Below are 21,206 nucleotides of genomic sequence, written 5' to 3' on the forward strand. Positions count from 1 at the left end.
CCAAACTTGAAAGTATGAGTTCAAAGTCCGAATATTAGTAAAGTTGTGTCTTATGTACACAGTAATTATTCAAAACCTGAGGCAACCAATTGGTTCAGCCAATCTGAGCTAAGCAGAAAAAGCCAGATTGGATCCTCAACCTATGCTGAGTTAGATGATCAAAATTGCAATAATGGCCAAAATGCTTTGATTGATTCCCAAGCCGTGCATTAATTGATGGAAATCCTTGTCCAGATTGCCTTACATATAACTACTAGTCCCTGCTGGATGATTAACTGAGAAGACGGCAAAATCAGATTTCCACAGTGAAGCTCCAGTGTTGACTAGCCTACAAATACAAAATATCAGAGGCCACTTGGATATGGTAAGTAGGAAGTCACAAACTAGCAATGTGTGACAAACTCCAGATTGTCAGATGGCAGGCTTTGAATTAACACAGCAAGGGTTGTGCTTGCTAAACAGGTTCTGGGTGATCCTTGCCAGCCAGGGGCCCTATGTAGCCAAACTTCACCACTTGCACCTCAGTACATACTCCTTATCCTCTTGTGGAGGGACACAAACAATGCTGCATATTGCACCTTTACCAGGGGGTGTTCCCTCCCCAAGCTAGTGGCAGAGTGATCACCTTAGACTCAACAAACAAAGGCAGTTTTCAGTGGGTTCCTGGTATTTGCATTCACTAAATAAGAATAAATGGATTGCAAGTCACACAAACGGTCTTCAAGGGCTAGTGCAGCATTTGATTGTCTGTGAACTCAATAAGTAAGTGAATACTTTAATATAATCAACTGGGATGGGGTCGGGGGGGGGGGGGGGCTGCTGTCAACAGAAAACAAGAAACAAATCAAACCCATGGAGATTCTGTTCACTGGCTCATTACCATGTTAACCAACAACAGTCCATTCATTGCTACTTGAGGGTAATGAGATACGCCATTTCTTTTACTCGTACCTGGTTTTGTAAAATTTCCAAGTTCTTCAAGGTTGTGCCATTGATTGACATGCATGTGGAGTCCTCAGAAAATTTGCTCAATTTACTGGAGAGGGTAAAAGAAACAAACAAACAGTCATGAATAATTGTTGACCATGCCCAGAAAAACACAAATACATCCATCATTTCTCTGTTATCTAGTCAAGCCCTCACAGGACAACCACCACTACCCCGTTGGGGCTTGTATTTTTAAGGCATTTTCTGTCTGTAATTATTCACTCAGTCACTTGTTTTCAATTCACCAAGTCTGACAGATGCAGAAAACCTGCCCGAAGCTCCTCCAAGCCAAGCTGCCAAGAAATCCACAAGAACAGTGCCCCTTATGCACTGTACACTCCTCCTTTAACCTCAACTTCAACTGACAGACGGTTGAGCAGCTTAAGGGCAAATCAACTTACTAAAAGGACTCCAAGCAGGCAATGGGTTTCTTCTGGAATCCAACAGCTAAAGCTTCACAACTCAAAAGTCGAAGAAATTGCAGCTCCCTGTGCTTATCCAACTAGACTATTAAATTTCTATCTTGCACATTTTACAGAAACATAAAACTAAGAACAGCAGTAGGCCTTTCAGCCCTTGAAGCCTGCTCTACTATTCAATAGTTGATCCTCTATCTCAAGGCTACATTTCCCCACTCTCCCCACTCCCCTTGATGCCCTTGGAATCTAAAAAGGTTTCAATCTGTCAAATATATTCAGCGCCTTTTGCAGGAAATTCATTACCGTTTCTGTGAGGGAATTTTTACCTCTTAGTCCTAAACAGTCTACCCTGACCCTGACAGTATGACTCCTAATTCGAGAGTCTCAAACCAGGGAAAACATGCTTTGCTCTTGCATCTAATCTGTACAGCCCCGTTGTAATTTTACATGTTTCAAACAGATGCTCGCTCATTCCTCTCAACACTGGTGAATACAGGCACAGTTGAACCAATCATTCCCCATAAGACAGTCCTGCCATCCCTGGTATCAGCTGAGTGAATCTCTGCTACATTCCCTCTCATGGGAAGTATATCGTCTCTCAGGTAGGGGATCCAAAACTGCTTACAATACTCCATCTTATCTAACATACATCGTGGCTTTCATTACAGTATATTCTACAAAGGTAATTCCACTAAACATCAGTTATGATGGTTAAATTTTCTCTTGATGTTGCCTGGCAATTGTGTAGTCAGATGGCATCAGCGACGTTGATCTTAATATCGGGAGCATATGGCTGCATCTTCTATGCTTTACATAAACAGCATGGCACGTTTCTCACTAGGCAGTGTCAAGTTGTCAATTATTGCTTATTAAATAGATTGCTGACAGCCCAACTCACTTCACTAATAATTACTCTTCTAGCTTAACAAATGTGCCAAATAGGCCAGATGTCAAGAATGCTCAAAAATGGATCCCTGGCAAATTCAACTCCTGCTCACTCGAAAGGATCTCCAGGGCTGACACTAGGTACCAACATGTCAATGCACACCTCAAGAGCACTGGCCAAATGCATCCCACATCTCCAGACACTGGCATCCAATATGTACCAGCCTCTAAGAACCCTCTTGACATCTCGAATCCAAACAGAGGATACTTCTGAACTTCCATGTTTCATTGTCACACTGTTGTAAGGACACAGTGCACTCAGGGACACACACACAGCTTATGGGCTGGAGTGGGCTGCATTTCTGGTCAACACTGGTCTGGTCATCAGTGTCAGAACAGATTGGCATAGTCTGGCTTCCTGGGGGAAGATGAAGTCTTGCCTCTGCACCATCCCAACCAGCAGGACTTCCAGGGCAACTTCCATTAATAAAACCCTATCAGCCATGTTCAACGCAGTGTCAGGAACTGTGCAGGACAGCCATACCCTGACACAGCTTGTCCTGGGGTACAACAGCATTTTAAAGATGGCATGATTATATGGGATGCTAGTGAATTCTGGGACACCCACAGAATGGCAAATTGTTTTGGGATTGGCAGATGGCAAAACAGGGTTGGAATCCAACACATGGAATGTTATAGGAGTGAGGAAGGAAAGTTAATAAAATGAGTTTGTTCAGGTATATTGAGAAAACCCACCAAGTGTCATGGGGAAACCCTCACAAAAAAATGCAGCATGACTCGGTTTGAGCCAAAATAAAATGTAAGATTAAACATTTGTCCAGAAGGCAGTTACATTCCTTCAATTAGAGTCTTCTGATTTGGTCCACAATCAGTTTCAGGATGGTGCAGCTATGATTGAGGCAAATATGGGATCAAGAAGATAGAAGTTGGGGAGCCTGCACCTTATCACAATCCAACAAAGTCTGAGGTGTCTAGTTCTTGTGTGGCCAAAAACAGAGACTTTAGGGTGGATGATCAAAGACAACACAGTATCATAACATAGGAAGTCATTCAAGCAGGGTGAGTAAACAGGAATTTAGTAGTTCTCACAAACAGTATTGTCAAGTGATTGGACATGTTCCCCATTCAAGAACAAGAGTCCCCAAGGCTGTGCTGTCTGCCCAGTGCCAAGATTTAGGATATCGGCTTTGGGCTGGAGAGGAATTTGCAATGGGAGGGGGAGGATCCAGTTGTTGCCCATCCACAAAGGTACCAACGGCATGGAAGTCCAGGAAAGAGTTCCATCTTGGCTTGTATCAATAACCAAGTATTAAAAAGCCAAACACCAAAAGATAATAATCCAGAGATCATTACCCAAGCCACAGACGGATTGGTGTAGAGTATAGCAAATTAGAGAGTCCAGACGTGTTATACAAAGATTGCTGTGGGAGAAATGGGCTTCAATTTATGGGGAGAGTGAAATCTGTATCAGTGGAATAATTTGCTCCTCAAATCTGCTCAGACCAGTGTTGATCGTGAAACTAGGAAAGTAGAGAGGGTTTTAAACTAAATAAGTGGACGTCATGGGACCATGTGAGGGAACGTGAAACAATTTTTAAAAAGCCACACAACATCAAGGGGAATAATAACTAGGAGTATGGCAGGAAGGGACAGAGTGGACAGACTTAAGAGTGCAGTAGCAGGTAAATCTAGAAATTGCAAAAATAGCAAAAAGACCAAACTAAAGGCTCTACAAATGAATGTTTGTGGCATTCAGGACAGAAGTGATAAACTTCCTATCAAGATTGCAACGTGTGTGGTGTTATTGGCATTACTTAAATCAAATCATTTGATCAAATAAAAATAAGTATGTATGGTTTGATTGTCATTACAGAAACACGGCTGAAAGGTGACAAAAAGTTAGGACCTGAATATGCAGGGTTAAATGAGATTTCGAAGAACATGAAAGGTGGTGGAGTTTCTTTGTAAACGAAAGATGGCATGAGTACAATGGAGACAGACTACCCCAGTTCTAATGATCATTATGTAAAATGTGATGGTGAACATGGTTCAGGACGATAAAAGATAATTAAGGATAATCATTAATCGCCAACTGCAAAATTGAATTCATTGAGATTTATACTGATCCCAGTCATCTGCGTGCTTTTGAAGGAATGATACGTTCACTTAGGGACAAAAACAAAATCTGAAAATCTCGTAAATTAACATTGAATTTTTAATGTGATAAACCATCACAAGCTGTTTATAATCAGGCAGAACTTTTTTAATGCCTTCATCACCTACATTTAAGAAACTGCTACACCATACTGATCAATATTCAAAGTTACTGAATTCAAATCCACTTTTTATCTCAAATTCATAATTTGTGATATTATGTGCAATGCTTAAAAGAAAGTATTTGATCATTTTCAACAAGAGAACAAGGATTGAGTTTCATCCCATTGCATACTGATTGAAAATCCAATTTGTATGTTTTTTTTAGAAACAGCAGATATTAAATAACACTGGTTAATAAACAAAGTAAGTGTTCAGTTGCCACTATTTGCAAGAAGCAGAGTAAAACTTGCAAATTGTACAAGCAAAGTCATTTCCCCAAGTTACGTACACTGAAAGACTGTGGTGACAAAGTGTAGAGCTAGATGAACACAGCAGGCCAAGCAGTATCGGAAGAGCAGGAAAGCTAACGTTTCGGGTCTGGACCCGTCTTCAGAGATGGGGGTAGAAAAGGGGGTCCTGAAATAAAGAGAGAGGGAGAGAGAGGGAGGGGGAGGGCGGGAGGGGGAGGGAGGGCGGAAGATGGATAAAAGGAGCAGATAGGTGGAGAGGAAACAGACAGGTCAAAGAAGCGTGGGTGGAGCCAGTAAATGAGAGTGTAGTGGGGAGTTAGGGTGGGTGGGTCAGTCCAGGGAGGTCGGACAGGTCAAGGGAGGTGGGATGAGGCCAGTAGGTAGTAGTGGGGGTGGGGCTTGAGGTGGGAGGAGTGGACAGGTGGGAGGAAGGGAGGAGCTGTGCTGGTTTTGGGATGCAGTTGGGGGAGGGGAGATTTTGAAGCTTGTGAAGTCCTTCCTCCCATTTATCTACTCAAGCTTCAAAATCTCCCCTTCCCCAACTGCATCCCAAAGCCAGCCCAGCTCATCCCCACCTCCCTAACCTGTCCTTCCTCCCACCTATCCACTCCCCGACCTCAAACCCCCACCCCCCACAACCCCTACCTACTAACCTCATCCCGCCTCCTTGACCTGTCCATCCTCCCTGGACTGAACTATCTCCTCCTAACTCCCCACCTACACTCACCTCTACTGGCTCCATCCCCACCTATCTTCTCCTTTATCCATCTTCCATCCACCTCCCGGTCTCTCCCTATTTATTTCAGAACCCCCTTTCCCTCCCCCATTTCTGAAGAAGGGTCCAGACCTAAAACGTCAGCTTTCCTGCTCTTCTGATACTGCTTGGCCTGCTGTGTTCATCCAGGTCTCCAAGATAACAAGATGTATTCTCCAGCATCTGCAATTCCCACTAACACTGAAAGACTATTGCTACAACTTTGTGGCAACCTTATGAAATACAGTGAGCAATTTACAACTATTCAGATACTTTTTTACCTTTAGCAAAGTATAACAAATGAACGTTATGGCACCACCTTGGAGAGTGAGAGTTTGTGTCCCTTGCAAAAAGGTCGCGAGCAAAATTCCATCATTGACAGCCACTGTCCATAGCCTCTCACAAGCGGCCAATTAAAACTTCTTCACATGTATGCCTAACCTTGACATTAACTGGCACTCAAATACACACTTCATACTGAATCAATGGACAGTGAACACGAGTGCTAGCCCTGATGGATTTTCCTGTTCCTCATCCAACGCATGCAGAAAGCAATTGCAACTGTCCGACTGTTATCTGCCTCAGTCCAGCCCTGGATCAAATCTGGGGCTTTATTGGACATTATGCTAAAAGAAATATATGGAATTATTAGCCAAAGCATAGACTACAAGAGCAGGGTGGTTATGCTGGATCTGTACAAAGTGTTGGATTTGAAACAGCTGGGGTACTTTGCGCAGCACTGGTCATGACATCAGAGGGAGAATGCGAGTGATCCAGCAGGGGTGCTGAGGAGATTAATCCGGATACTGCCGGGGCTGCAGAGATCAAGTTCGCAGGAATGATTGTAGAGGGTGGGGCTCTTTTTCTTGGACAAGCACAGGTTAAGTGGGGACCTGACAGAGATCTAAAAGATTGTGAGGGACATAGGGCTGACGAGTTTTACAGCACAGAAAAAGGGCCCATCAGCCCATTATGTTCGGCACCGGTCGATCTACTTTAATCCCACTTTCACCACTCAGCCTGTAGCCTTGTATGCTATGGCATTTCAAGTGCTCATCTGAATACTTCCTGAATGTTGAAATGGGTCCTGCTTCTACCACCTGTCAGACAGTGAATTCCAGAGACTCTCTAGGTGAAAAAGAGTCTTCCTTAAGCCCTCACTAAACCTCCTATCTCTTACCATAATGCTACATGCCCTGGCTATCGATTCCATTGCTAAGATGAGTAGTTTCTTCCAATGTACCCTGTCTATACCCCTTATAATCTTGTATACCTCAACTAGGCTTCTCCCCCACTTCCCTTAGCCCTCTCTGCTATAAGGTAAACTGTATAGCCTACGTAGTCGCTCCTCCTTTGCTGAAATGCATTAGCCCAGGCAACTTCCTGGTGAATCTCCTCTGCACTCTGTCCACAGTGTACAGGAAAACACTTTATCCATCAGTAGAAGGGTCAATAACCAGGAGGCAAAGATTTAAGGTTAGAGATAGAAGGCTTAGAGGGGAGTCTGGGGGGTTTTCACACTGAGATGGTGATGACAGTCTGGAGCTCACTCCCTGAAAGGGTTTTGAGTCAGAAACTTACAAGAGATCCAAGCAGTATTTACATATTTAATTGTATTGTCATTGCCCCCAGTGCTTTGGCCAAGAGCTGGAAAATGGGATTAGTGCAGTCAGAGTTTTGTTGACCGCTGTGAGCCCAACAGGGTTAACGGCCTCCTGCTGTACCAACATCTAAGGGTCTGAGTGGGTGAGTACATCAATTAGTGTACTTCACGAGCGAATCATTAGGGAATTTTGTCGTTGACTTTTTTTTAAAAAGTAAATTCATGGGATGTGGGTGTTGCTGGTGAGACCATTATCTACTGCTTCTCCCGAATTGTCCTGGAGAAACTACAAACATGGTCAGAGTGCAGTAAGCTCAAGCATTGTTGTGAAACTGAAGAGAAATGAAAACACATATCCGTGATTTTCTCAGCTCACCTCAAATTATGTAGGACCTTTTCCAATTTGAATTCAGATAGATATTTGATGACCGCTGCCAAACATGAAACAACCGACATCTCCAAATTTAATATTATGGACAATTGTTGTGATTCTACAAAACAACAAAAAAAAATTATTTTTTTCTGTACAGCTGCGTAAAAAGCGCATGAGGCTCCAGTGGCAGCAGCACAGTGAAAACAATTTGGTATTGGCTATTAAGACAGTTCAAGAAGCCCCAGGAATTAATAGGAAATCTTTATTATTACCCTTCAGAGATACAGTAAGAACAAACAATAAAGTCCCGTCATCTCACAGCTTCAATTCATTATGAAACATTTGCCTTGAGGAAACAAAACATAACCTGACAGAACAAGTTATGGCGGTGGGGGACCGCTCTCCTGACAGAGTGGTCTCTACGTCTGAGTCAAGGGGCTTAGCTTCAAATCCCACATGCTCCAGAGGTCCGTGATAACATCCCTGAAAAGGGTGATGATTAAATATCCAGAACAAATGATCTGAGATAACCAGGTGTAGAGCTGGATGAACACAGCAGGCCAAACAGCATCACAGGAGCAGGAAGGCTGACGTTTCGGGCCTAGGCCCTTCATCAGAAATGCGGGTTTTCTAATGAAGGGTCTAGGCCCGAAACGTCAGCCTTCCTGCTCCTCTGATGCTGCTTGGCCTGCTGTGTTCATCCAGCTCTACACCTTGTTATCTTAGATTCTCCAGCATCTGCAGTTCCCATTACCTCTGATACAAATGATCTGATACACCCCTTCCCCCCACCACCATTAACATAAGTTTATGAAGCAGCAAGGATCTCAAAAGAAGTCAACAGTTAGCCTTGTTTCCCTTGGCAGAAAATGTGAGTGTAGCATCAGAAACTATAGAATTGGGCATTAGTAACCAATTTATTCACTGAATGATGCTTCAGTACACACAACGGCGCATATAGTGGGAAGAGAACATTCAGTTCATTTTCCCTATTCTTCTCACAGGTCATTGAGCTCTATGTACTTACACACTCCGTCTTGGCCATGTGACCCAACAAAGGTAGATTTTAAACAAGTATCATAGAAGCAGAGTGTTAGAGTAGACAAGAAGGAGAGTTTCCTGAAGATGTCAACTGAAATTCCCCAAGACTACCCATCCAGTCTTCAGCATCTTAAACTTGTCTTGCTACTCTTTACGCATGACCTTCTTTCAGCAAAAACTGTTTGCATTTGTAAAGCATCTTTAACATAGAAGAACATTCCAAAGTACTTCTTGCAAGCATAACCATAATATTTATTGTTTCAATTTCCAACACCATTTCCCCTTCTGTAACTTAAATCAAGATTACATTCATTGAAAAAGCATTGATCAATTTGTTTTTGAAGAAAATTAGTTCAGATCCAGTTCATTTGAACCTAGCTTACACAGTTCAGTTAGACCTACAGACAGTCTATGTAACTCATCAATCCAGCCCTGTCAGCTACAGAATTCCAAGAGAAAATATGTGGTCTGTGCAGTGGTTGTAACAAGGTCAGCCAGGTGGACCTCACAGAATACAAGTTCCCTGATTGGAGCTGTTAATCTGGTCCACTCAGAGCCCTGGCTGACAGATTTAAAGAGGAGTGTCAGAGGTCCTGTTCTCCCCGAGAGCTGGCTCTGAGGGAGTTGGATCAGTGTCAAGGATTTTCCACTTGTAAGTAAAAGGGTGACTTGGTGCCAGGATATCAGCCTTTGTGGAATTATTTCAATCTGAATTTTAAGTAATTGACCACTACCTGATTCCAGAACAAAAAGGCCAGGTCTCTAAATTTATGTCACGTAAATATTTATAATGCCTTTAAAACTGTAATAACTACAGTCTAGTTATTCCCTTTAAATACATGGAAACATTAATTCTAAGAATCCACCATTATTTTTATACTGAATTCACAGAAATGTTTACTGGAGTGGAATAGTTTATCTGCGTTTAATACAGTTTCAAAATCTACAGCACAAACAAACCCTACATTTAATGCCCCTTCAAATAAGTGGGCTAGCTCTCACCTGCATAAATTTGCTCCACTGTTCTTATTGAAAGACAGAACAACATTTACTGAACCACAACTACAAACAGCATAATACTACTAACAAATATTAACAGTAATGATGTAGTTTATCCTCGCTAATGTTCTCTAGTCTCATTACACTCAGATCTCTACAAACCTCAAATTATTGCCTCTAGCACACCTTGATTTTCTTGCTCCGCCACTTGCAATCTCCAACGGTCTAAGCCCTAAACTCTGGAATTCTCTGAGGCTCTCTACCTTCAACACTCTGCTTTTATGATACTTGTTTAAAATCTACCTTTTCTGGGTCACATGGCCAAGTATTCTTTTAGATGTTTCATTATAAGGCCTCTCTGAAGCATCTTAGGATGTGTTATTACATCAAGCACAGCAATGCAAATTGTTATTGCTAAGTATTCTGCAACTCTTCCGTTCACAGTTGCCAAGGACCTCTCAATGACAAGAGGCCAGTAAAAAAGAGAAGACAGTTTGCAAATACATCTCCACCTGTTTGGAGACCCTGTATACTGAAATATCAACATCTAGGGCATTGCACAACTACCGTTTAATAAAATTTTCTGCAACAGTGCTACCTTGAGAAAGACTTCCCTTATAATTTAGTGTAATGTATTATTACCTGAAACATCAGGCGCTCCTTGCGCATAAAACTCAGAGGTCACCTGGAAGGCATGACTATATTCAAAGTGAATACCGTCCATTCGCTCCACACGAATTCTGTCATCACGTAAGCTGCAAGAAAATATAAAGGATAATCAATTATATGTTTTTATACACTAGCAAATCTTCACAGTGGAAAACATGTTGCTTAAAAACCAGTTTTGTTTCCAGTTGGGAATTCTCCATTAAGAACTCAGAGGAACTAGGACTGCTCAAAAATTAGTGATGTTCATGAATGAAAATGCACTTTTGCAATCAATAACTCATTACAAACATAATAATGATTCAGCTGTCTATCTTGGAATTCATCCCTTTATTTGCAGCGGGGAATGACTCAGGAGAAAATTTGGACAAGCAGTAACTTTAAAACATATCTCAAGGTTGTATTTCAAGCGACTACCTTGGGTCAGTTAGTAAAACTCTCATGTCTAAGTCACAAAGTTTTGGGTTCAAGTCCTACTGCAAAGCTTGAGTACTAAAATAAAGGCTATGGCACAGCTGTGTTTTCGTGGCGTATCTTTTAGAAAACACAACGTTTACTTACCTCAGTTGTACAATGTCATTTCAAAGTTGAAAATGTTTTTTGGTGAGGAAAACGTGTAAGCATGAATGTACTGGTCAGTTTCAAACTACAACTCAAAACACCCAGAATTTTAAAATTCCTCTGAGATACGTAATCTTTATCACCGATACAACAAGATCCAGATAATGGCCAGAGTGGAGTTGGAAGGTGGCAGGAAATATTTGTGCCACATGAGGATAGGTAATGTCCATTATGAAGAAAACAAGACATCAGCACACAAGCGGGAAAGGCTGCTTTACATCTGTACTGCCACTAACAGCCATCCCTTTCCTCTAGTAATCATTACTGGTGGTCATATTGCAGTTTTCACTGTACCAATACTCCAAGATGCCAAGTACTTGATAAATGAAATAAAAAATAGGTAAGCTTATGCTTTAAAAAAAAATGGTCATTTAAAGTGAAAACTCACAAAACTCTGTTTTGAAAATCTAAATGGTTTCAAATTAAAATGCAATGTTGTGTTTTCAGTGTGTTACAGAATGTACGAGCGCACTAATGCAGATGAATCACTAAACAATTGTGCATGTAACATATTCAGCTTTCCTTAATATAGGAGGTATAAAGGAACAAGTCTCTCACCTTCAGCAGCACGCATTGCTGAGCTCCTCCATTACTAATATGCAAGGTTAGATGGAGTACCAATGATCAGCGACTGAGCACGGCTTGCAGTGATTGGAACAAGGTCAGCCAGGTGAAGCTCAGAATATGAGTTGCCCGATTGGGGCTATAAACCTGGTCCAATCAAGGAGTCCTGGCTGAGGACTATCAAAGATTCTGTTCACTCTAGGAGCTGGCTCTGAGCGAGCTTAGTCAGCGTCATGCACTATGTAGTATGCACACACAAATAAAGGGCGACTTGGTGACAGAATACTGGCCTTCATGGAGTTGTGTCACAACTCACCATATTGTTAAAATGTAAACAAATAGTTATAAAAGCAGGGAAGGATGTGTACTCTTCAAAAGAAAGGCTATCTTCTTAATCCTCAAACTATTCTCTACCTGCAAGCTTCAAGTTAAAATAGTGATGAAACAGTTACCACTTGTCCAGATAAATGCAACTGCTACAATTCAAGATTACCAAGAAAGAACACAGGAACAGGAACAGGAACAGGCCATTCAGCCCAACTTGGAGCCTGTTTCACCAGAACAGCCTAGACTGGATATTTAATACGATTCAGGTTCTCTACTCTTCTTACTAAAGCATATATCCTCAAATTTCCCCACATTATATTCCACCTACCAAGCATTTGCCCATTCACTTAATCTATATCACTCTGCAGCCACTTTCTACCTATTTTGGTGTCATTTGCAAGTCATCTACAAATTTGGTGATAGTACATTCACGTTCCTAATCCAAATCATTAATAATGTATTATCAATAACTGTGACCTCCCCCACCCCACACCCCCACAATGATCACTGGTCTCATACTCATCCACAGCCAGTGTTAACTTTGGCCTGTCTCTTCTTTTTCAAATATTTAAAGAAGCTCTTACTCTCCATTTTTATATTACTTGTCAGTTTACTCTGTTTATTTTCTCCCTCTTTTTAGTTATCTTCTGTTTATCTTTTGTGTTTCAAAGTAAGACTTTCCCAATCCTCTGCCTTACCACTAATCTTGGCCAAATTTTGTGTTTCAGTTTCAATTTGACACTATTATTAACTTCATCTTTTAACCATTTACGCCGTTCCTGGAATCCTTCGGGCTCATAGTGCAATATTATCACTACAACTCATAACCTACTTTCCTAAAATGTCTCATTGCTCATTAACTGTCTTTGCTGTTCAACTTTTTCCCAGTCCGTTTGAGCTAGCTCTACCCTCATTCTTTCATAATTACCCCTATTTAACTTTGCACTTCTAATTGCTTCCAACCTAATTTTCTCCTTCTCAAATTGAATGTTAAATTCGATCATATCATGATCACATTTTCCTCGGGGATATTTTACTCCGAGATAATTTATTGAACCTGCCTCTTTATGCACTCTGTCCCCAACTACATTCTATGAATTCTCCATCATCGCTAACTCTGCTGATTTGATTTTTCCTAATCTGCATGAAAATTAAAGTCTCACATAATTAATGTACTACCATTTTTACATGCCCTCATTATCTCCTGATCTATTCTATGTTGTACAATATAGCTACTGCCAGGGTTCCTATGGAACTCCCAACAGCATCACCTTCCTTTTATTATTTCTTACAACCACCCATACGGCTTCTTCCAACCCAAGGTCATTCCTTGCTGTGCTAAGCTACCCACTACCTTTTCCCTCACACTGTCCTTTTGAGAAGTCACATACCCTTGAATAGTTAGTTACAAGGAGAATAAAGCTGGAAACTATGCCTTTGTAATAGCTATAAAATCTTATCCCATTAATCTCTACGTGTCATGAATTCATTTATTTTATTTCAAACATTATGTTTGTTTTATAACCTGCAAGTCAAATTCGTTCAGTACCTTTACAAAAGGCCTCATTTCTCATGTGAGCAAAGATATCCCAAGTGCACAGGATACTATCCATTAGAGATGGGCACTGCATTTCTCCTGCTCTTTGATCAAAACACCCATGAAAGACACATGCAGTTTTCAAGCAGTGGGAGACAATTTCAGTTTGCAGTTTCTATGGTGATTGAATAAATAGTAGAGATTTTCATGAGGCTATAAAAGATCACAGATACGCCATCTTGCACAATTAGAAATATTTTCTTCTGTTGCATTAGAACTTCAGTCCAAGATGATGGAAGATGGTGGGCAAAATGATTGCTTCCAGTTATTGGCCATAAATCAAAATTTGTTTCCAAATGGCAACAAGACACTGAAAAGGTATAAGAGGAAAGCACGAAGAGTTTGCTTGCACACAGTGACCGAGGATGCTACGTCTATAACTCCTTTGACCTACAAATGAATTACGAAGAGCATGAATGAGAGTTATGGAAATGAACAATATCTGAACAACAATAAGCTAAAGCATGTAATCTTAGGAAATAGTGTGCATCAGCTTAGACGGTCATCTGTACGCTTACCCTATTGACTCTTTCACAAGACAGGCAACCTAACAATTAACTGTCATTGATTCAATGTCACAGAATTTCTCTCTAAATAAAGCAGCAAACAACATTTGTTCACACATCACTAAAATATCATGAAGTACACTGCAGGATCATTACTCCAACTGTACCTTTAATTTTAGTTACTGAACGAGAGAAAAATGAACAATGTCATTGTGATACCAGGTCACATGGAACTGCAGCATTGGTCTGGGATATTCCCATAAACATATCCTATCTTACAATCCTACATATATAGTTACCATTAATAATACTATAATTTTCACAAGTGAATAACAAAAGGTATCAGAGTTGTGCAGCACAAAGTGGGAAACCACAGGATAGAGAAGCCTTTAAATGCCAGATATAACTAATAAAAGCAATAAGGGGAGAAGATGAAATATGACAGTAAGCTAACTCATAATATAAAAGAAGACTGCAAAATTTTTCCAAGGTATATTAGAGAGACAGGCTAGAGTGGGCACTGGACTGGAAAATGAGGCTGCAGAACTTGTAATGGCAGAAGTATTTTACATTGATTTTTACAATGGTAAACATTAGCAGCATATCAGAAATTCAAGAGAGGCAGAGGTGAGTGTAGTGGCCATCACTAAGGAGAAGGTGCTGGGGAAGCTGTAAGGTCCGAAGGTGGATAAAATCGCCAGGACTGGATGGATTACACTGCAGAATTCTGAAAGAGATAGGTGAGGAGACCGTGGCGGTGTTAGTGGTGATCTTTCTGAAATGACCGGAGACGGTAAAATGGTGAATATTACACCTCTATTTAGGAAAAAGGGGAGGCAGAAGACAGGAAATTAAAGGCCCGTTAGCCTGAACTCCATCATTGGTAAGATTTGAGAGTCTATTGTTAAGGATGAGATTTCCCAGTACTTGGAAGTAGATGGTAAAATAGGGCAGTGTCAGCTTGGCTTCGTCAATCTATCAGAATTCTTTGAGGAAATAACAAGTTGGATTAGGAGAGCCAGTGGAAATCATTTATTTTGAATTCCAAAAGGCTTTGACAAGATTCTACAAAGCAGGCTACTGAACAAGATAAGAGCCCATGTGATAGGGGCGAGGTACTGGCAATGGCTAGAGGACTGGTTGACTGGCAGAAGGCAGACTGTGAGGATAAATGGGTATTTTTCAGTTTGGCAGTGACTAGTGGGGTTCTGCAGGGGTCTTTTCTAACTATTCACGTTATACATTAATGATCCAGATAATGGAGCTGACAGGTAGAAGAATCTAGGACCCGAGGGCACAGCCCCAGCATGAACGGACAACCATTTGGAATTGAGGCGAGGAGGAATATCTTGAGCATACTGCAAGTGCATCAGTGAGATGTCATGAAAGCTGTGAGGGGTTAGCAAATGTCAAAGATCAATGTCTGCAGGCAAGGAGTGTGATCAGCTATGGATTGTGGCCTGAGCAACATGGAGGTTCCTCACAGCCATTGGAGAGCTCATTTCGCCAAATATCCACTGAAATTCCATGTTGAGATTTCTTGACATCAGCTGGTTTGTCAAGTTTGACAAGATATGAAGCTGAATAATTATGAGGTGAGTTATGGCAATAATAAAAGGTGTTTAACGAACCATCATCCTATTTAATTGACAACTTGCCACTATCAATTAAGAAACAAAAATGTTACACACACATCCACCAGCTTAAAATGCTGCACCTGTGTGGGTGGGAATACATCTTTCACTCACCAAAATGTGTTGCGCCATGTTAGACTATCTGTCCATAGTCTGTGCAGCTTAGAGCACAGCTCCAGGCATATTCCCTCACCACCAAAGCCAGGATCAGGCAAATTCTAGTCTACTATGCTGGTTTCTGCACCCTTCTTGTCAAAGAAAATTTGCACAAAACTTTCTGTGTTGTTTATTTACCTGGGTGACAAAAACCTTTGTGAATCTGAGTGCAAATGCAGCACCACTAGCAATTAATTGTTACACACACTGGGGACTAGTATGCAGCAAGACTTGCCTCATTCGGCAAAGCCATGGCAAACTGAAGTGGTACAAGCTATTGAACACAGATCAAAAGTCCTCATCACAACTGGAGACTTTTTCTATCTTATGAAAGATTTCATTATTGATAAGTTTTATTTGTAAGGCAGGTGCTCAACATCTGGAATTGGATGAATTCAGATATTAAAAGACAACTTTTGATCAGCTAAATACATCCAACGTTCCCATTAAAAACCAAATTCAAGTGTTGCCATGGTAGCATTAGAATCCAGCTAATTAATTATATATATGCAATGAAATCTCCGGAACTGCAGCACTGACAAATAACAAAGTGAACACTGCCAGGAATATGGACAAGCTTTCAAAAAAAGATAAGCAACAACAATGCACCAGATGTGAAGAATCATTAGCAATGAAGTATTATTTTAGGCAATGGCCCTGTTTAAAGTGGCAATCTTTTAAAGCAACAGCACATTGAAATATTTCAAAAAGCAGTTCATGTGGCTTCACCCCAACTTCACATCAAGGCAGAAATAAAAATTCAGCCTTGCAGGAAAGTAATAAGTAGGTAAAAACCATGCATAACATTAATTCCAGTTACACTTGTCAATCAATTCTTAAATTGCCTCTCAGCTAGATACAAAGGGTTTGAAACCATTTTGCTGTATATTTGCATTGCAAAATTGCATCCTCATTCTTGTCCCAAGTGTTTGAATGACAGATAAAACTCATAGCAAAGGCAGCTCCTGACAAATTAAAAGTGAGAAACAGGAGGAAAAAAACAAAGACATGAAATACAACTTGTTACATCTTCAATTGGCAAGGAGAGTATGACATTTGGAAATTAATACACACAGTCTTGAGCTTTGAATATCAAAAAGCATGGATGTTTTTCAGTGACAGCAAGGAATTGTAACTGACTCCTTTCCTACTCATATTTAAAAACTATAAGTTACCAGAAGCAGCCATGAAACATGGTATGACACCACATTAATAGTCACATCACAAAGCATTTCCGAAAAGAGTTGTTTGGGCTTATGGAAAATAGAGTAAACTACTTTCCAGCAGAAAGCCAACTAAAATTCTGGAGCTGTAAGAAGAGCAGCAATATTTTCTAAAAATCTCAATTTTTGAATTCACACTTACATCAGCACATTGTTAACTATGAAATCACAACTTATAAAGTACACTAGATCCTAAGACTATGGAAATAAGTATGATTCCAAATGAACAGAACATAGGTGAAGTTTAATTGATTAACAACGGGTTAACTGAGGCAGCTAAATCTCAGGCAACAGAGACAGCAAGACATCATGATAGCTGAGGAAATGGTTCTATGCATCCAGCGAAGCTCAGTATACTGCACAATTTAAAATTCAGCAACCAGCACTACAACCCTGGGCAAAACTAACAAATCCAAGCAATATTGACATTAATTCTGGAGAAACTCAGCAGGTCTGCCAGCATCTCTGGTGAGAGAAAGAGATTTAATGTTTTGAGTCTGCTAGGACACTTTTTCACTTCTGAACCTGCCAAGAATGCTGGGTTTCTCCAGCATTTTGCGTATTTATTTCAGATTTCCAGCATGCATAGTATTTGCTTTTAACTCATGACCAAGCCCAGGATTTTGAGAGTGGCTGAGGCGAAAATATTAGTTGTGGCATCAAAAGCACATAAATAATTTAATGGGTTAATTAATCATAGAAGATTTCATTATTATTGATTATTTATGTTATTATCATTATTTATACTCTTATTTTACAGATTAGAAATTGTTCTTCAAAAAAAAGCTCAGGAGAAAGGTTATCAGAAAGCAACCCAAATTATTTGTGGGCAAAAGTTACTAGGTAACGATAGTGCCATCAGTTGGAATTTTGTCTCTTGCATTCAAAATAAACCACTATTTGCAATAGGTATAGAAGTAAAACTACTTCGGTTTGGACTCATGATTTTCCAGGTCATTTTATTTGAACAATTATTTGAGAAAGAAAAAGCAGTAATTACACCAGAGTACATATTCCAAAAGGTACAAATATTTCTTTTAAAAGGCTATGTGGAAAACACGATGCTGTCCTATGAAACACAATTCTTCGTAGTCTAAAACCAAATTCTATTTTCAGAGATACACATAGTTTAGGGGTGAAATTAGACTCAGGTGATGGGACTTCCCGGAAACAATCTCTTTTCCAGAAATTAGTGATCTGTTTCAAGGAACCATAACCTGCAAGGGGACACACAAATGCTTTCAGAACTATTTCAGAATAATTGGTTTCACTGAATAGACATCTACTTACCCCACCTACTGCAATTTCTGTTTGAAGTGGCCAGCAAAATGCCATGCAAAAACAATGTGCAAATAAATTAATAATTGAAAGCTAACTCCTGAGAAACCATATAATTGCTTGAGAAAGAGTAACATTCAACAACTTATAATTAGTGCCGTTAATGCCCTCAGGCACTTTGTGGAAGCTTTATAAAACAAAGCATGACACCAAGCTACATCAGTAGACATTCAGTAAGAGCACTGAAACTTTGGTTAAATAATTAGTTAGGATTCAGTAAAAGTAAAATACTGCAGATGCTGGAGATCTAAAATAAAAACAAAGTGATAGTGATATCTATAGAGAGAAAAATAAAATTAACGTTTTGAGTCAAATGACTTCTTCTGTGAAACCATAGTTAGATTTTTAGGTACATATTAGAGAGGAAAAAAGGGAGGTAGAGGTACAATAGTTTACAGGAGGCCTTGGGTACAGCAAGGGCCTAAAAAAGTAGCTAAATGGTCAAACTGTGATCTATGCAACATTCTAACATGAATGAAAGGATTAAGGGTTGGCAATAAAACAGCACCTTCAGTTCTCCTTCTCCCATAAAATACTGGTTACTGAAATCCTGCAAAACATTGAGGTATTTATTTTCTTTTGTACCTCTAACTACTCTTCTTTTTTAATAAAAACTCTTATTTTCCCTTACACTTTAACACAAAGCAGAAGTGTGCTTAGATGCCATTTATGTAATATGCATCTGAGCTGCTCCTCAAGCCTCCACGAGTCCACACAGAGCTGGTTAATGGCAGCATTCTTAAGACATCCAAAAATTCCTCGCTCAAGTCTGAAAAATACAGACATTATGGAAGCAGGCTTTTGAGTAAAGGAGCAAGGTAGGACCAAAATGAATTTATCGTGAGTTCTTGAAATTTTAAAAATTCTGCATTTATTTTTACAATAAACCTACTCTACTCTCACCCAAAAATCTTGTTTCATGTTTACGCTTCATCATTTAAGTGCCCAGCAAAGTTGGATGCGCTGGTATTAATATGCACATAGTTCTTGTTTGGTATAGTTGAACAGAGTAGATAAAGTACTAAAGTTAACAAATGTTTCCTGGGCTTCCTTCCAAATGATCTGAATATTAAGGCAAAGCTCAGCAACTCATTAATCACCAGATTCTGTTTTCTTTTCACGGATTCTGCAAGACCTGCTGGATTTCACCAGCAATTTCTGTTCGTTTCAGGTCTGCAGTATCCACAGTTCTTCGTTTCATTCATCTGTATATGAAACTCCCTGACTTGCTTCAAGCTGATTGACGCAGGACAGCCTACTTTGCGCTGAACTCAAATGGCCAGGGTAAGCCAATTATTTCACAATTCTGTTGTTCAGAGGGCTGTGGATGCTCAATTGTTGAGTATATTAAAGACTGAGATTGATAGATTCTTGGAAGCTAAGGACATCAAAGGGTGAGGGAATAAGGCAGGAAAGAGCAGCTGATGCAGAAATTCAGCCATGATCAAATTGAATGGCAGAGCTGTCTCAAAAGACTGATTGCTGCTCCCATTTATGATGTTTCTAGTCATTATGATTCTTTGGGAAGTATTGTTCTTAAGGGCCAATCATAACTTGTCATATTTTTATTTTACACTCAAACATATCCATATTTACTTTGGAACCTGCATAAGGTTCATGCTATGCTACATACAAATGAGTTACAATTTTAGAAAGGGAAAAGCATAGACCAGGGAAATACTTTATGGTGGTATGGGGGCCCAGCTGAAAATTCCATTTAACCTTGAATCACCCTTCAATAGAAATGATATTACTAAACTAGAATGAATGTTGAAATTATTTACTAGGATGCTACCTAGAATGGAAGACTCAAGTTAGAAGGAGAGGCCAGAGAGGCTGGTACTTTTCTCCCCACCAGCATAGCAGACTGAGGAGTGGCCTCATAGAGGCCTGCAAAATGATGAGTGGCATAGATAAGGTAGATAGCCAAAACGCTTTGCCCCATGGTAGGGGTGTCTAAAAGTAGAGAGCACAAGTTTAAGATGAGAGGGGAAGACATACAAAAGAATCCAGAGAGACATGTTTTTCCACAGAGGGTGGTGAGTAGCTGGAACAGGCAGCCAGAGGTAGTAGTGGAGACAAATACAACTTTGTCACTTAAGAAACATTTGGGTACCCAGATGGGATAGGATGGAAGGATATGGACCAAATGCACATAAATGGGACTACAATAATTGTGAAAACTGGGCAGCATATACAAGTTGGGCCGAAGGGTCTGTTACCATGCTGTAAATCTATATGACTCTGATTACCTATTCTCACCAACTCTTGTCTTTGCTCAGCACTACTCCCAGTAGCTTTGCTAACTATCCAAATTGCACCACTTCCCACCACTTGCCAATTTGGAATTTCATTCTCTTCAAAGCTTTCTTGTTGAACTAGTTGATAAAGTGTTGTAAACCAGTTTACATGATTATTTTCATCAGTGTGGCAGATTTGTTTATAGTGCTCGTCAATCCTTCTCCACGAACCGCCAAAGGGATAATTCATTCAATTTGAGAACTTCTTCATTTTCCTTCTGCAAAGCAGAACAGCAGCATCCTGGATGATTCAACTCACTTCAATATGTGGCTGTCTGGTTAGAAATTTGCACTGCACTAATTGAGTTGACAATTCATCATCCCTTTCTTAAACATCCAAATTTACGGAATCCTGTTTAAAAATCACTAACCAATACTGTGGGCAGAGTTTTACAACTTTACACAAGGGGCAGGGGTGTCAAAATGATGGCGACCTTTAAATCAAACTCTCTCAGCATAAGGTTAAATAATCTTTAAGTTCTTGAGAGGATAAAAGTAGTGGTCCATCAACAACATTTGTATTACAGTTCATATTACAAGTCCCATCTCAGTTATTTCATTTACATAGAATCTTTCTTGAAATGATTCTCTTAAAAACAAAAAAGTTAAGCAAAACTGCAAAGTA

General features: G+C 40.1%; 1 protein-coding gene across 5 annotated transcripts in view; it reads right to left on the reverse strand.

Annotated features, from left to right (window-relative positions):
• msh3 (mutS homolog 3 (E. coli)) overlaps nucleotides 1-21,206 on the reverse strand; it is a 270,075-nt gene that overhangs the window by 196,208 nt on the left and 52,661 nt on the right. For all 5 annotated transcript variants that reach the window (XM_059644779.1, XM_059644778.1, XM_059644780.1 and 2 more), the window contains exons 9-11: nucleotides 10,292-10,404; nucleotides 7,613-7,727; nucleotides 952-1,036 (exon numbers count right to left, since the gene is read on the reverse strand). In XM_059644779.1, the coding sequence (XP_059500762.1) occupies nucleotides 952-1,036; nucleotides 7,613-7,727; nucleotides 10,292-10,404 (313 nt within the window). The remainder of the gene's footprint in view (nucleotides 1-951; nucleotides 1,037-7,612; nucleotides 7,728-10,291; nucleotides 10,405-21,206) is intronic.

Source organism: Stegostoma tigrinum, chromosome 3 (assembly GCF_030684315.1).
Source record: "Stegostoma tigrinum isolate sSteTig4 chromosome 3, sSteTig4.hap1, whole genome shotgun sequence".
NCBI classification, from domain to species: domain Eukaryota; kingdom Metazoa; phylum Chordata; class Chondrichthyes; order Orectolobiformes; family Stegostomatidae; genus Stegostoma; species Stegostoma tigrinum.